The sequence below is a fragment of the Neophocaena asiaeorientalis genome, unplaced genomic scaffold (assembly GCF_003031525.2).
Source record: "Neophocaena asiaeorientalis asiaeorientalis breed wild unplaced genomic scaffold, Neophocaena_asiaeorientalis_V1.1 scaffold230, whole genome shotgun sequence".
Lineage (NCBI taxonomy): Eukaryota > Metazoa > Chordata > Mammalia > Artiodactyla > Phocoenidae > Neophocaena > Neophocaena asiaeorientalis.
The window spans coordinates 5,653,339-5,663,650 of NW_020175186.1; the positions used below are offsets into that span (position 1 = coordinate 5,653,339).

General features: G+C 37.5%; 1 protein-coding gene across 1 annotated transcript in view; it reads left to right on the forward strand.

Annotated features, from left to right (window-relative positions):
* The window catches only part of LUZP2 (leucine zipper protein 2), a 428,758-nt gene that overhangs the window by 306,029 nt on the left and 112,417 nt on the right, over positions 1-10,312 (forward strand). Inside the window, exon 6 of the mRNA XM_024764721.1 lies at positions 5,060-5,122. Within this exon, the coding sequence (XP_024620489.1) occupies positions 5,060-5,122 (63 nt within the window). The remainder of the gene's footprint in view (positions 1-5,059; positions 5,123-10,312) is intronic.

The window sequence follows — 10,312 nt, forward strand, 5'->3', positions numbered from 1 at the left end:
GTGTCAAGAGAACAGAGCAGCTGGTGCTAGAAGCATGTAGCTGAAAAATCCAGGAGTATACACACTAGCTTCAGGCAAGTGTAAAACAGGGGAGAAGGACCAAGAACATCAGTAGAATTCAGTATTTCTCTATACTCGTGTGTTCTTTTTCTATGTTATATTCAGTCTCAGGTGAGTTCTGACATAGTGATGACCCTCGGCACATTTTCCTCAATAATTCTTGAAAATGAGAGTTTTATATTTGAGTCTCACCAGCAACTTTTATGTTAACTTTACCAACTCTGGATCAAGCCTCTGACTGGCTGAGCTTGAGTTTCATCCTTTGCCTTGATAGAGTGGGTAAAGTTAGTGTCACACAAGCCACGTGGAATTAGCATGGAAAAATATTTTTCACAAGGAAAAGCAAGGTACAGTTATTAGAAGAAGGGATAGTAGAAGTATGACAGGCAAGAAAAACAGACATCTAAACATTTTATAATTCTTTTAATCTACTTTTTCTTATGTCCCCTCAAGCGAGGCATAATCATTATTGGATCCTAGCATTTTAGGCATAATTACTTGTGTACATTGTTATTTTAGACCTTGTAAAAGCACCATGAAGTTTGATAGGGATGAGATCCATTGTTTAGAGGGTAGATAAAATGATACAAGTCTGATTAAACTGTAAAAACTATGTTCTTCTTTTTTTTTTTTTTTTGTGGTACGTGGGCCTCTCACTGCCGTGGCCTCTCCCGTTGTGGAGCGCAGGCTCAGCGTCCGTGGCTCACGGGCCCAGCCGCTCTGCGGCATGTGGGATCTTCCCGGACCGGGGCACGAACTTGTGTCCCCCGCATCGGCAGGCGGACTCCCAACAACTGCGCCACCAGGGAAGCCCAAGACTATGATCTTAATGCCTAAATGATAACAAGTCAATTCTTTCTGGGATTAAAGAAGAATATGATCACTAACATTGAGTAGAAAGGTTAAATCAGTGAATTGTCTGAGAATCAGCATTCCCTCTCCAATGTTCTGTGCCATCCATGTTTCTGAAAAACATGCCAGCTAAGAACTATCTCAATAAGGGCCTTGATAAGTCTTCCTTGTATCCCACAATTGGCCCCATTATGGGTGATTATAGTTAATTATCCTCATTTCTGGATTTATTTCAAAATAGTGAAATAGTCTAATTCTTAAGCTCTGGAAATGACATTTATCTTAATGGAAACATATTGTTTACACAGTTGCCCAGAATTATCAACTGCCACAGCAGACTGTGGACACACAACATAATCACTGCTCATTTTTGTTGTGGCCACAGGATGTCCATGTAGGACAATCTTCCTTGTGCTAATCCAGTTGCATTGTCCAAGTCTATCACACATATTTGAAGAGGAATATTCACTGCTTTATCTATCACTTCAGCGTTGAACAGAATGAACAAAAGGAAAAGAAAGAAAAATAAAGAAAGGAAGGAAGAAAGAAGGAAAAACAAAAAAGGAATAAAAAACTTTAAATGAAGATGCAAATTTTAAGTAGTATAGATTGCATACACCAATTCTGAGATATGTTATTAACTTTATTATCATTTCTAATAAATTTACTCATGTATGGATGGATTGTGTTAACACATAAGGCCTCATATTAGATGTACTTCACTAATCTTGTCTCAATTTTATTTATTTATCTTAATTTTATTTTTTAGCTATTTTAACTTTCTATTTTGAGATAACTGCTCCCAGTTTTGTTGAGAAATAATTGACATACATCACTGTATAATTTAAGGCGTATATCATGATGGTTTGATTTACATATATTGTGAAATGATGACCATGGTAGGTTTAGCCCATCCATCTTCTCATATAGATACAGTAAAAAGCAAAGAAAGAAAGAAGGAAAAATATTTTCCTTGTGATCAGAGCTCTTAGGCTTTTCTCTCTTAACAATTTTTCTATATATCATACATCAGTGTTAGCTATAGTTATCATGTTGGACATTACGTCCCTAGAACATATTTATCTTATAACTGGAAATTTGTACCTCTTGACCACCTTCCTCCAATTACCCCTCCTTGTACCCTTCACCTTGGTAATCATAAGTCTGTGAGTTTGGTACTTTTTATTTAGTTTCTCTATCTGACTTATCTTCCTTCAGATTTCATCCATGTTGTCACTAATGGTAGTATTTCCTCATTTTAATGGCTGTTTTACATACATATATATCACAGCGTCTCTGTTCATTCATCCATCAGTGGACACTTAGGTTGTTTCCATGTCTTGGCTACTGTAAATATTGCTGCTATGAACACGGGGTGGGGCGGGGAAGTGTACAGATATCTTTTCAAGTTAATGTTTTCTTTTTCTTTGGTTATATTCCAAGAAGTGGAATTGCTGGATCTTATGGTAGTTCTATTTTTAATTTTTTGAGTATCCTCCGTACTGTTTTCATAGTGGCTGTAGCAATTTACATTTCCACCAGAAGTGCACAAAGATTCCCTTTTCTCTGCATTCATGCCAGCATTTATCTCTTGTCTTTTTGATGATGGCCATTCTAACAGGCATGAAGTGATATTTTATCGTTTCAGTCTGCTTTTCCCTAATGACTAGTGATGTTGAGGATTTTTTCATGTACCTGTTGACCTTTTCTATATCTTCTTTGGAGAAATGTCTATTCAGGTCCTTTGTCCATTTTTTAATTAGGTTATTAATTTTTTTTGCTATTGAGTTATATGAGTTCTTTACATGTTTTAGATATTAACCCCTTATCATCAGATATATGGTTTGCAACTTTTTTTTTTTTACCATTTCGTAGGTTTTCTTTTTACTTGTTGATGGTTTATTTTGCTATGCAGAAGTTATTTAGTTTGATGCAGTCCCACTTGCTAGTTTTTTTGCTTGTGCTTTAACTGTCAGATCCAAAAAGACATTACAAACATTGGAGTAGCAAATTAATACAGAATGTTCTCATGTACCTTTACCCCAAACCTCTAATGTAACATCATACAGTGATACTACAATTATTGAGCCATAAAATTAACATTAATACAATATTAGTAAACAAACTATACACCTTATTTGAATTTCACCCATCTTTCCACTAAAAAACTATAGCCATAAAAATGATGAAAATCAAAGTGAGTAACAGATCTCTAGAGATAGTAAAGATATATCCCTTATGTACAAAAACAATAAGAGAAATCAAAAAAGAAAAATAGACAATTTTAATAGAAAAAATATTAAGAATACACATGTCAAAAATATCATAAATAGCCATGTACAGAAGGAAACTTAGGGTATTTTTTTTAACCTACAGACTGAGCAACACTGCAGAGTTAGAACATCAATATGTATCTCTTTATTATAGTTTATGAGCTTTTAAATACAGGAATACTGTACATTAAATACTCTTTAAAAACGTTAATCTTGTGTTTTGTTGTATAATGAGTACAAATATTTGCAAAAAAAACATTACTAAGTGAATCAAGATAACTCCTCATTTGTGTAAAACATTTCAAGGTATTAAAATTCTAAGCAAGTTTTTTACAATTTCAACTCTTAGCTAAGGAGGAAAAGTTAGACAAAGGATTCTTTCAAACTGAGGCAGCTGTACCCACTGTCTGCATGACAGGAAGATAAAATAGAAAATGGTGTTCATAATCAGGTGAGAATTGTGTGTGAAGAAGTCTTTGTTTTTTGTACATTTTATTTATTTTTAATATATCTTTATTGAAGTATAACTGCTTCACAATACTACGCTAGCCTCTGGCACACAACAAAGTGAATCAGCCATATGCATATGTACGTCCCCATAACCCCTCCCTCTTGAGCCTCCCTCTCACCCTCCCTATCCCACCCCTCTAGGTCATGGCAAAGCACTGAGCTGATCTCCCTGTGCCATGCTGCTGCTTCCCATTAGCTATTTTACATTTGGTAGTGTATATATGTCGATGCTACTCTCACTTCGCCCCAGCTTCTCCCTCCCCTCTGTGTCCTCAAGTCCATTATCTATGTCTATGTCTTTACTCCTGTCCTGCCACTAGGTTCATCAGTAACAGTGCAGTAAATCAGAAAGAGATAAACAAATACCGTATGCTAACGCATGTATACGGAACCTAAAAAACAAAACAAAACAAAAAAAGGTACTGATGAAGAAGAAGTCTTAAATTTGATGTATTCATTCATTCAGTTATTCATTCACGCTGCATAAATTTCATTCAATTTGCTTATGATGTTCATCAAATTGACTCTCTTTAGAGCCATTATATATGAGATGTACTTTCCATTACATTGTTTGCTCCTGTAGAGACAGTACAAAGTCTAAATCCTGTGGGTTTTACAAAGTTTTCTGCTCTCCTTTAGCCTGCCTGTCTAAAAGAAGAGTAGGTACTCAGTTATGGGACAAAGAAAAGCCTGAGTATAATGAGGGATATGTAATTGACTCACTGTAAGGGTTTAGATTCAGATGGCTAACACTTTGCTTCCATTTCTAAAGTAACATTCTTTCTATGGAAGAATGTTTCTACATCAAGTCCAGCAAATAGAGTACACTTTTGAGGCCTGGAAGAAGAAATAGTTTCTGAGCATCAAGAAGCACTTTGAGTGCAATGCACAGGTGTCAGGAATATAAGTGGACTCTAAACCCATAACATTTAAAGGAAATTCAGACCCTAGAGTGTCTGTGACTATATTAGACTACATTCCAAGGTGACCAGCATCCAGATGATGGTAGAAATAAATGCTGTTTAGAGGGGTGCTTTAAGAAACTAGTACCAATTACACATTTGAAACTAAAATTATTTTATAAGACAACATACATGAATATAATAAAACAGAGTTAAATGTAAGACCAAAGAAAGTTCCATATTTTCTAATAAATGTGTTAATGCTAATACGTCAGATTTTTTATTAAATAAAGGAAACATTCTTTTACATTACAGATTCAACTCAATTTATTGCAAATCCACTACATCTCATATCATGAAGGACTTATCTGTGAACAAGACAGAGAAATGCTGCTGACATATTTAAGGAAATTTTTAATATTTTATAACTTCTTAGCAATAAAACTATGTTTCTTTCTTCAGAATAAAAGCTTGAAACACAAACTCTTGTCAGGAAACAAGCTATGTGGAATACATGCAGAAGAGGTAAGTTTTCACTTCTTATAGTTTTAACTGAATAGAAACAATATTAGTGCCAATTTCTTTTGTTAAACCCAGACATCTGGTGACGGTTTTCCCCTAAAACATAAATGCAAACATTGGAATAAGAAAATAAAAACACATTTTAAACTTCTAGGTATTTTTGGATGTTTTAACAGTTCATCTCCAAAACGAAAAAGAAAAATTTTAAGCCAGTTAAGTGTCACTTTCCTAAATGATATTCTGGATTCCTTCCTTAACTGGATTATCAGGATTTCCTCACTAGCAAACACCTGGAAGGCCATGAAATTTTCACTTTTGGTACCTTCTATGTGATGTCTACACAGTTTTGCAGTAACAAACAAGTGTCAAAATGAGGATCTAGGACTGACCATAAAACTTAAGAAACAAGTAGAGTCATTGGTTCTATTTGCTGGACAAGAATATCATCTCATACATTTCTTAGGGGGAAAAAAGTCATTCTGTTTAGTCCAGGTTTAATTAAAATCAATTTTTTGTCCTCTTGATCTTCCAAATCAATCTGTACTTTAGTTAATGTTGTAGAAATATAGCTCATAGTCAGCAATCCTTAGTAATAGTAAAGACATAGTAGAAATAGTGCCATAGTAAGTGATTCTTTATATCTCAAGGAGCGGAGACAGCATTCAATGTATTAGCTGGAGCCTCAAAGAAGCATACACAAAGAAAAGATTAGTCATGCAAATTTTTTTTAGTGGAAAAGCCTGTGAATGATAAGGAACAGGCGTGTTAGCCTTCAAACCTCAATGAAGACCTGATGCCTGTGAAGGAAGGGGAAAGGAAAGAGGTTTAGTGAGAACAAGAACACAAGTTTACCCCTTTTCCCATAGCAGACTAGAAGCAAGGTACAGTGCTGGTGAACTACTTCTACCATCTCCTAAATATGGAGCTGCCTCTCATTCAAAAAGCCTTTTCCTGGGCTTCCCTGGTGGCGCAGTGGTTGAGAGTCTGCCTGCCGACGCAGGGGACACGTGTTCGTGCCCCGGTCGGGGAAGATCCCGCATGCCGCGGAGCGGCTAGGCCCGTGAGCCATGGCCGCTGAGCCTGCGCATCCGGAGCCTGTGCTCCGCAACGGGAGAGGCCACAACAGTAAGAGGCCCGCGTACCGCAAAAAAAACAAAACAAGACAGCCTTTTCCTGTTATTACCACCTTCCAGCAGGAGGAACAGGGAAGATTACCCAGTGACTCACAGGCATTGCTCTTTAGGAGTTTATCTAGGAAGTAATGGCAGCTATGTCATTGTATTCAATTTGCCAGAACTAGGTCACATGCCTAGCTAAGTTGTAGGGAGGCAGGAAAAGGCCATTTAGGTTGGTGGCCATGTGCTCATCCAGAATTTGTTTGTTTCTGTTAAAGAAGGTGACGATACTTGCTTGGTGGACATATAAAAGTCATTATTGGGCTTCCCTGGTGGCGCAGTGGTTGGGAGTCCGCCTGCTGATGTAGGGGACATGGGTTCGTGTCCCGGTCCGGGAAGATCCCACATGCTGTGGAGCGGCTGGGCCCGTGAGCCATGGCCGCTGAGCCTGCGCGTCCGGAGCCTGTGCCCCGCAACGGGAGAGGCCACGGCGGTGAGAGGCCCACGTACCGCAAAAAAAAAAAAAAAAGTCATTATTATGAGTGCTGGAGTTAGAGTCAACATGCAACATAATAATCCATTTATAGTGTCTTTACAATAATATTATACATGAAATGAATAGAACTTTTTAATACATGGAAACTAAATGTTGATGCCCCATAAATGAATAATCAAACTGAATGGCATATAGATATGAGCCTGTGCAGTGTTGTTTTTTCATTGTATTTTTCTATTTGGATATAAATAAACTCTTTATATTGTTGATATTTGCTAGGTTTCTAGAAATATTGCGTATGTAGCATGCAGTTTCTGAATGTTACTTGTAAGCACGTAAGCAAGTGGATATGAGTTTTGAAACCACCTGGATTGAAGCTGTATTCTGAGATGGTTGACATGTTCCCAGGTCCCCACAGCACCCATGTACAGGAAAAAGAGGTGTCTCCTAGGAGAAGGTGTCTGTGGTGTTTATAAACAAACAGAAGAATGAAAAAACAAACAGCAACAACAACCTGGGGCTACCTATATTTTTTAGACCCTTAATTCAAAAAGATTCATATTTCTCATCTCAATTCCTCAGAGGACATATTATTTCTGCATTCTTATTTATGAATTCCTAGACTTTTCGTAGATAAGTAATGTATAACGTTAAAATAAATTGAAATATGTTCATTATAATTTATTCATTTGCTCTATTTCCTTATTTATTTATTTCAACTTCTTGATTTAATAGGCCAATGTAGTTGGCTCCTGACAGGAATATCTGTGAAAAACTGTGTTTCTAATGTTTGAACCTCTCAGGGGTGTATCATTTACAACACTTACAAGAGCATACTCTAATTGATGATGGTTCCAGCATTAGATGATGATTTAGTAATTATAACACCATCATAACACAGTCCCCCACTTTGCAAAATCCACTACCTTGCATAGTTGGAAACATTTTGAATGTAATAAGAAACTGAATCACAGTTGCAGTTTATTCACTGGAAGACTCATAAACATTCCATGTAGTCTTGGAAAAGTACAATATTTTAAACATATGAGAGGGCTTTACATATCAAAGAGGAGTTTTGTACCAGTACAGTTTACTAGGATATAATAATCCCATGAGGATCCTGTAGTTTATAAGGTACTATGGCCAGCTACTTTATTTATTTATTTATTTAACATCTTTATTGGAGTATAACTGCTTTACAATGGTGTGTTAGTTTTTGCTTTATAACAAAGTGAATCAGTTATACACATACATATGTCCCCATACTTCTTCCCTCTTGCATCTCCCTCCCTCCTACCCTCCCTATTCCACCCCTCTAGGTGGTCACAAAGCACCGAGCTGGTCTCCCTGTGCTATGCGGCTGCTTCCCACTAGCTATCTATTTTACATTTGGTAGTGTATATATGTCCATGCCACTCTCTCACTCAGTCCCAGCTGACCCTTCCCCCTCCCCGTGTCCTCAAGTCCATTCTCTATGTCTGCGTCTTTATTGCTGTCCTGCCCCTAGGTTCTTCATGACCTTTTTTTTTAGATTCTATATATATGTGTTAGCACACGGTATTTGTTTTTCTCTTTCTGACTTACTTCACTCTGTATGACACACTCTAGGTCCATCCACCTCACCACAAATAACTCAATTTCGTTTCTTTTTATGGCTGAGTAATATTCCATCGTATATACGTGCCACCTCTTCTTTATCCATTCATCTCCCAATGGACACATAGATTGCTTCCATGTCCTGGCTCTTGTAAACAGAGCTACAATGAACATTTTGGTACATGACTCTTTTTGAATTTTGGTTTTCTCAGGGTATATGCCCAGTAGTGGGATTGCTGGGTCATATGGTAGTTCTATTTGTAGTTTTTTAAGGAACCTCCATACTGTTCTCCATAGTGGCTTTGTCAATCTACATTCCCACCAACAGTGCAAGAGGGTTCCCTTTTCTCCACACGCTCTCCAGCATTTATAGTCTCTAGATTTTTTGATCATGGCCATTCTGACTGGAGTGAGGTGATATTGCATTGTAGTTTTGATTTGCATTTCTCTAATGATTAATGATCTTGAGCATTCTTTCATGTGTTTGTTGGCAGTCTGTATATCTTCTTTGGAGAAATGTGTATTTAGGTCTTCTGTCCATTTTTGGCTTGGGTTGTTTCCTATTTCGATATTGAGCTGCCTGTGCCGCTTGTAAATTTTGGAGGTTAAACCTTTGTCAGTTGCTTCATTTGCAAATATTTTCTCCCATTCTGAGGGTTGTCTTTTTTTTTTTTTTTTTAATAGATGCACGGCCAATGAATCCTTTTCCCCCTTGTATTTATTTATTTATTTAGCGGTACGCGGGCCTCACTGTTGTGGCCTCTCCCATTGCAGAGCGCAGGCTCAGCGGCCATGGCTCACGGGCGCAGCCGCTCCACGACATGTGGGATCTTCCCAGACCACGGCACGAACCCGTGTCCCCCACATCGGCAGGCGGACTCTCAACCACTGCGCCACCAGGGAAGCCCCTGAGGGTTGTCTTTTCATCTTGTTTATGGTTTGTGCTTTCCTTTGCGGTGCAAAAGCTTTGAAGTTTCATTAGGTCCCATTTGTTTATTTTTGTTTTTATTTCCATTACTCTAGGAGGTGGGTCAAATAGGATCTTGCTGTGATTTATGTCATAGAGATGACAGCATCACTTCTTCTTTTCTGCTTTGGATTCCTTTTATTTCTTTTTCTTCTCTGACTGCTGTGGTATAAAATTCCAAAAGTATGTTGAATAATAGTGGTGAGAGTGGGCAACCTTCTCTTGTTCCTGATCTTACTGGAAATGGTTTCAGTTTTTCACCATTGAGTGTGATGTTGGCTGTGGGTTTGTCATTTATTGCCTTTATTATGTTGAGGAAAGTTCCCTCTATGCCTACTTTCTGGAGGGTTTTTATCATAAATGGATGTTGAATTCTGTTAAAGCTTTCTCTGCATCTATTGAGATGATCATATGGTTTTTCTACTTCAACTTTTTAATATGGTGTGTCACATTGATTGATTTGCATATATTGAAGAATCCTTGCATTCCTGGAATAAAACCCACTTGACCATGGTGTATGATCCTTTTAATCTGCTGTTGGATTCTGTTTGTTAGGATTTTGTTGAGGATTTTTGCATCTATGTTGATCAGTGATATTGGCCTGTAGTTTTCTTTCTTTGTGGCATCTTTGTCTGGTTTTGGTATCAGGGTGATGGTGGCCTCGTAGAATGAGTTTGGGAGTGTTCCACCCTCTGCTGTATTTTGGAAGAGTTTGAGAAGGATAGGTGTTAGCTCTTCTCTAAATGTTTGATAGAATTCGCCTGTGAAGCCATCTGGTCCTGGGCTTTTGTTTGTTGGAACATTTTTAATCACAGTTTCAATTTCAGTTCCTGTGATTTGTCTGTTCATATTTCCTATTACTTCCTTGTTCAGTCTTGGAAGGCTGTGCATTTGAAAGAATTTGTTCAAGTCTTCCAGGTTGTCCTTTTTATTGGCATATAGTTGCTTGTAGTAATCTCTCATGATCCTTTTTATTTCTGCAGTGTCAGTTGTTCCTTCTCCTTTTTCATTTCTAATTC